We start from the raw sequence: 7,108 nt of genomic DNA on the forward strand, positions 1-7,108 counted from the left end.
AGTTACCACCTGCCATCTGCTCAGGCTACACCAAGAGGCCCCACTCACTTGCCCAGGCACTCACTGTTGCTTTGTCTTCCTTTGTTCGTGTTACCTCTGTTCCTTACCTACCAGGAGTGGACTCAGAAATCACCCCTTGAATGAGGCCCTCAATTCCTTTCTTAGCCAGTTAGGTGTGGTCTGGCTGCTTTCCATCGTCTCCTGTGCCTGCCACACATGCTCTCACCTTCCTGTTCCCATCTACAAATAGAGATCCCCTAACGTTGGGCCTGGAATTTATCTTTTCAATTTGGGACCTGGTGTTTGACATCTAAAGATCCTTTTGTCACTAGTGAGCATTCATGGATGTATTAGTTGTGTTGTTGGTTCACTAATAAAGCTGGTCTATAGACTCTTTCCAAGCATTCTCCCTAGCTCTTCTGAACTTGAAACCAAGTGTGATCAGTTGTTTCACTAGCTAGAGTTCTTTGATAGAATCTAGGTTATGAAGGCTCCCTGTACCTATGAGGGTACTTTCCCTCATCTTTGGACACTTTATGATTTAATAGAGTCTTTTCCACACTTATCTGTCAGAAGGGTGTGTCAACGTGGGTATATCAGCCCCATTTCCATGCGAGGAGAGAGGTTGACACACAGGAAAAGTTAGCAGTGGCTGACTGGTGAAGTTAGAAATTTGAAGCAGGGAACCCAGATTTTACTTCAGACATGTCTGAGCGCTCATTGGTAATGTTGGCGGCGATCCATCATGCTTGTATCAAATTGCCTTTGTAAGATCATCTGCAGAGATGGAAGAGTTTCTGGCTTTGTCACATTAGAGTCTAAGATCTTGGTGATTTGGGGAGGGGGGCTTCCTAAGCTGCAACCAGCTAGCACATGGGAACTCCAGCAATTCTCAGCAGCTGTCAGCCTCTTTTATGACTGGGTCTGAAGCACTGGATCTGCTCATTCCTACCCAGTGCTCTCCTCCAGGCTGTCTTTGGATCACTAATTTCCTGGGTTGACTTCATCACTAGAGTAAATGCCAGGAAGGAAGGGACCAACCACCTGGTCACAGTGTCCCCATGCCTGTGCCATATGCCATATGGTGGGTGCTCGGTAGATAGAGGTAAAGTGGGTTCAAGCAGACGTACAAAGTAGGTCAGCACCAGCCAACAACCTACTTAGAGATCCTAGAGATTGGTTAATGACTCAGATCTTGGGAATTCTTCTTAGGACAACTAAAGATTAGAGTCAGTTTGTGAAATAGAAACTGTATTTACTCTTGTATTTGGGGGAAGTACTAAGTTGTAATACATAGAGTTACTTTCAAATGTTGGATTTAAGGGGCATAGTAAGTCAGAACACATGAAGGAACTTGCAAAAGTCATCTTTTGCCAAGGTTTTGTCACCACCCTTTCTTGGCAGCTTGCAAGCCCCACTCCATCTCCAGATACAGAGATGGTGCCCACATCACCTCTAGATACAGAAAAGCTACTAGCCAGCAGGGCCAACCCAGATGACCCCAGTTGGTGACAAGGTTAACCATTCTAGCCAGTGGTCCCATCTTATAGTTTCTGGCTGCAAAGCTGTCTCTTAAATACAAGGCCATGAATCCCTCTCCAGCCTCCTCTGCCCCCCGCCACCATCCATGTAGTATCTCTGAGATAAAAAGTGGCAAAGAATTCCTAAGCAGACACGAAAACAATTTTTTAAAGTAGAACCTGTACTAACTCTCTCAACCCCTAGCAGGCATTCTTTTGCTTAATTTAGAACCAAAAATAGCCATCAGGCCCAAGTTTTCCTAGGAAACTTCACGTGATGGGAAAAGTGTGCTAACTCTAAGGTATCACCTGCCATCTCATTTAGCTGCTTCAGTGCATCTAGTGGGTCTAAATAGGTGGTATTGGTGACATCTAGAATTTTTATTCACAGCCAACAGAAGAGCTTAACAAAGAGATACTGACTCAAATTGAAACACGCACAGAGTGAAATTGAGATGACTTTTACTTACAAAGCCAGATTCTCCTAGAGCTCAGTCATAGTTTGCCTTGAAGTCCTCTTAGAGCTATCCTCTGATTTCCTAGTTAAAAACACATTAGCCGAGCAAAGAAATTGTCCCTGGGCCACTTACTCCTGCTCTACAGGTACATCTAATCCATCAGCTCTGCAGAAGGTATTCCTGGACTCTTTGCCTTGAATGTAATCCCCATGCTGTGGCTTAAGTACTCTTGAGATTAACTTAAAGTAGATGGGAACATCCTAAACAATTTTGAGGCTATGGACTAACCATCTGGAGAGCAGCTGTATTACCTTACTCCGGTAGCTCTCCTAAGGCAGGTACGTTTATCATGAGCATCATCAAAGACCTTATCATAGCCCTCTGAGGCATGTAACTTCTTATAGGCCAGTATGTGAAAGTGGCTTTCCAAAGAAAGGCCAGCATCTAAAGTAAATTTAATTATGACTCAAAAGTCATACAGGGGACTGCCTACACTTGATCACTATTCCCTCTATTGAAAAGGACAGCCTTGGTCACATTCTGTGAGAAACAGAAAATGGCCTAGATATTTAATGAGATATCTCTATACTGTGCTCTGAGTCTTCTGCTCTTTGGATCGAAACCCAAAGCCATATGGCTGGGAGCTATGTGTTCCCTTGATCTTAAGGCCATTCTCTACTCTAGGAGTTCTTGTTACATCTTATCAATTTGATACTCTTCCTGAAACAGAAGGGGCTTGTGACTGCTGTTCATCTTTTCTAGAATAAAAACTACTCAAGTGAAACCGAGTTTATGGTTATCCAATTTTATAAAAAGCAGAAACACTTCAAACAGGCCTTGGGCCTTCACTTCTTTTGAGCATGGAGGCTGCCATAATTAAAATAGGCAGTTTTATTGTACTATAGTCCTAACATTTGGCAGCTCTACTGAACTTGGCCATTGTATGTGATTTAGATATCTGGGGATCCAAGCAATAAAAACAAAGAATCAAAACGACACAGGACAGGTGCATAGCTAACTGTCACATGAAGTGGCCCACGGAGTGATTTGGGGAACAAAGCTGCTCCAGACTTTAAGAAGCTGTCACGACCAGTAGGGGCTTGCCTGGTGACCCTCCTTAAAAGAGCCCTGCTCACATGCTTATTCGTTAGCCTAAACGAGAACCACAACCATTGCCATGCCTTCCGTTGGTGCTACAAGATGAGCCAGGTTTATTTTCCCCTTGCCCTCCAGGTCTGTTAGTACTGCCATTTCACCAACCCACCCCCCACAATAAGCAAAGCTCTGTGTACTCTTTTGCTAGTTGTTAGCCATATCTGAGCAGCTCTCACAAAACCTTTGTCCTTCTAGGCTTTGGCTTTAACAAATATATGGCACCCCAGGTCCTAATCTTGACTACATAGGCTGGAGGAAAATATCCTAGAACTCCAGAGATCTTGTAATCAGGTGTACTATACTACTGAATTTTAACTTCTCTTGTTAGCCTGCTTTAAGTTCCTTGCCAGGGTCTTAGAGCATACCTGCCCTATTATAGAGTATTTCAGGATAGCACCACAAGTGTAGAAGAACAGGGCCAGCAAGTCAGCCTACAAGCCCTGGGCCTTTGAGCTTCAGACAGGAGCCAGTCTGCATTGCCTTGGGGTCAATACCTGCCTCAGCAGACCCCAAGTTTCATCCAGTTCAGGGCGATGTGCCTCCTTTCCTTTGAAGAATTTAAGCCTTGTAAGGGCTTCTGTTTCCACTGTTCCCAGCATGTGACATATTTCGTGACTTAGGGGAGCAAAAGGATCCTCACCTACCTAATACAGGGTGAACATATGACTTCAACTATTTTCAACAGTTTAGGTGCATTCCTGGCATTCTATAGGATGAAGTTAACTTCCAATGTAAAGCTATGTGTTAAATTAAAAGAATTACATGCAGCAAAGAGAACTACAGTCAAAGTGAGTAGGACAGTTATCAGTACATGCTAGTATAGTTTAGTCTTTTGAAATGGGGTGAAAAGTATAATGCAAGTCATGGCACTATTCTGAAAGAATTGTTTAGTAAGTTAGTACTGCTCATCTACTAATGGTTAATGTCGGAGTCTGAAAACTTGGACGCAGAGCTTTTCCAGGCTCTTGGGTGAGTACACATCAGAGGCCCTCTTTGGGACACTCTGGCCGCTCGGAGGAGTGCCGGCATGCGAAAGCATTTGGAAGAACAGTCGGTCTCAGCCAGCCGGGTCTTTCACATTCCCTTGAAGATAACACTTCTCAGGCTGCTGTGGAGCCATGTGACCAACCTAAACGTGACCCGGCAGCCAGCCAATCGCAGAGGGCAGACAAGTCCGTCCCAGCTTCACAAACAGAGCCAAAGGGCAGGGGGCATTCTCGGAGTCTTAAAACCACCAAGTATTGCCGGAGAAGCGGCTTGACCACAGAATTTAAAGTTCGCTCTCACTTCAGGAGACACGTGACTGTACGCAGGCGGGCCTCCTAAACCACCAGGCAGCCAGGAGCTAGGGACTCTGGAATGGGTACTTAGGACAGGGGCAGCTTTCTGTCCTAACTCCCCTGGAGCTGGTGAGCAAGCCCCATTGATGTCCTGTCCAGCTCATTTCAGGAACCTGCCTGATTCTGATCGAATCCTCTTAGAGGGCCTTCCTGTCTCTTGCCCAGGAAAGTTGTGCGGCCCCAAGTGGGAGAGTGGCTGCAGGGCGGGGGCTGCCAGGCCCAGTGGGGCAGACCCTGGGGACTCCACAGTAGTTACCAGAGCCCTCCCACCACACACCAGCTCTCGACTCCTTTTGATCTATTGTTTAAAATAAAGGCTAATTACAATCACTAGATTAGGGCTCAATTCCTCTCGAGGAAATCTCACCGGAACAAGGATCAGCAAACTAACCTGATTAAGTCTTTGTTCCACTCCCCTCCCCCGTTCAACTGTAGGGAAAACCCACGAGGTTTACAAATGCGGCGGGAGAGGTGCAAAGGGGAGACAGGAGAAACACTTAAAGAGGAGTTCTATTTCAAGCCTCCCTAGTCCTCTAACCCGAACTCCAGAGAGACAGCCCGGCAGCGCCGAGGGAGTCCCAGGCTGCGCACTTCTCACCGCTCCGCGGAGACGACCAGCTGCAGCCCACCGAACGAGCACCCCCTCACACCCCTGCTCACCGCCGCTGCAGGGGGGGGGGGGGCGGGCGGCTCACAGCACCCGGCGCCCCGCATCCGGGCCAGCGTGCCCGCAGACGCCCAGCCTCACCCACGGCCTGTCACCACCCTCCCTCAAGTCCGAGGAGCGCGCCCCGGGCTGCCGCGCACGTCTCCGCCCGGCCCTCTGCCTCCTCGCTAACACTCCGCCTGGCAGGGGAGACAGAACCATTGTTCAATGGCTCAGAAGCCCACATTCCCCAGCTTCTGTCACGCGGGGTGAAAAATGAGGCAACGCTGTGGCTCCGGGGGAGGGAGTGTAAGGGAATGAAGACTAGTTCAGGCAAGGTTTTAGGACACCCCGAGCCCCACTGTCCCCCAAGCCGGGCTCCCTATAGACCCCACGCTGACAGCTCAGAGGCGCCACCAGGGTGGGGAGGGAAAGAAGGCGAGGAGAGCGGAGAGGCGCCTCTTAGGAGGGGGTGGGCAAAAGGAGACCCTGCCTTGGGGACGCCGGGCGCCCCGGCTGGGTCTGGGCAGCCCGCGGAGGGGCGAGTCCTCACTCACCTGCTCCGGTGGCGTCGCTCTCCCCCCGCGGGCAACACAGCGCGAGCAGCAGCCAGAGCGCCCAGCGCGCGGACGTGCCCATGGTGCCCGGCTGGATGGTGCCGCCGCACAACAAGTTACCAGCCTTTCGGAAAGGAGGAAGGAGGTGGGGGCAGGGGGAGAGGAGGAGGGAGGAGGAGGGGAAGGAAAAGGGGGAAAGGGAGCGGGGAAGTAGAGGACACCCCCTCTCCTACAACTTGCACAATCCCCACCCCACCTGCCAGCCCACTCACCCACCCACCCACCCGCCTCCCCGGGCTGCAGCAGCAGGGCAAGCCGAGCCTGTGGACAGAAAATAATGCAGGCGCTGCAGAAGAGGGAAGGGCAAAAGAGGGGAGGGTATGGGAGAGAAGGGCAAGGGGGGGGGGTGAGGAGTCGAGAACCGAGAAGAAGACAGAAGAGATAGGGGCCAGCAGGAAGCGCCAACACTGGCAGCAGCTGGAAGAGCGAGAGAGCAGCGAGGAGGGGTCAGGAGGGGGAGTGGTCAGCGGGCGGCTGGGCGAGGGGAGCAGCGGCTTCAGCCCCCGGTGTCATGGACGCACTCCTCTTACAAGCTCGGGACAGCCAGGTGCCTGCGAAGGGGGTGTGAGTGTGTGTGCGAGTGTGAGTGTGAGGGCGTGAGTGGCCTTGGCGCTGCTGCTGCCACCCGGACTGCTCCTGGGGCCCGGCTGCTCCGAGCGTCTGCCGGGTGCTCACGGGGGCCCGGGGCGGCCGCTGGTTGGCTCACGCACAGCCCTCGCCGCCAATCCTCGGTGCCTGCCCTAATTTCCTGATCCAGGGAACCTGCCGCCGCAGGAGCTGTGCGCTCCCTACAGTCCTTACTGTACCCTCCCGGCTGCAGCCGCCAACAGTAAATGCAGCAGCAGCGGCAGCAGCAGTTAGCGCTGATGCAACTGTCGCTACTATTGCTACCGCCTTCCCACTAACAGAGGCTTGCAGCCCCGGGAGGGGACTTGCAGCTTCCAGGGGCAACAAGCATCTCTCTACCACCCTCTCCTGCGCCCCAAAGAGAGGCTGGTACTGTGAGGCTGGTAGGTAGCATCTTCCTCTGGCCTCCTCTTTCCACGAGATGGTGGTGAAGAGAAGAGGGTCTGACATTTGGGTTGCACTGATGTGGGGTTCGGAATGCCTGTCTCAATTGCACGCTGAGATGCCATTTTTGCTAAAAAATTAAATGTGTCTTTAAGTGTGTGCGAGAGCGCGCGCGTTGTGGCTTGTCCTCTGTAAGAGAACAGGACTAAAATAACTCAGTCTGGGATGAGGAGGAGGGAAATTGCTAGTGCAGCTCTGCATTCTCTCATCAACGATTAAAGTTAATTGCTAATTGCACAAAATGATAGTTTGAGGGCCTGTAATTAAAAGCTAAACCTTTTCTTGTTTGGGGGAGGGGAAA

At 50.7% G+C, this 7,108-nt stretch overlaps 1 protein-coding gene across 2 annotated transcripts in view; it reads right to left on the minus strand.

Annotated features, from left to right (window-relative positions):
• Positions 1-6,368, minus strand: part of VLDLR (very low density lipoprotein receptor) — a 32,094-nt gene extending 25,726 nt beyond the window's left edge. Inside the window, exons 1-2 of one of the 2 annotated variants that reach the window (XM_045840490.1) lie at positions 6,267-6,368; positions 5,677-5,800 (exon numbers count right to left, since the gene is read on the minus strand). In XM_045840490.1, the coding sequence (XP_045696446.1) occupies positions 5,677-5,758 (82 nt within the window). In that variant the 5' untranslated portion in view covers positions 5,759-5,800; positions 6,267-6,368. Of the gene's footprint in view, positions 1-5,676; positions 5,917-6,266 lie in introns of those variants that run through there. The other variant, XM_045840491.1, reaches the window with a different exon arrangement.
• Positions 6,369-7,108: the final 740 nt, after the last annotated feature.

This window comes from Phyllostomus hastatus, unplaced genomic scaffold, assembly GCF_019186645.2.
Source record: "Phyllostomus hastatus isolate PE091 unplaced genomic scaffold, TTU_PhHast_1.1 phas_contig_34, whole genome shotgun sequence".
Lineage (NCBI taxonomy): Eukaryota > Metazoa > Chordata > Mammalia > Chiroptera > Phyllostomidae > Phyllostomus > Phyllostomus hastatus.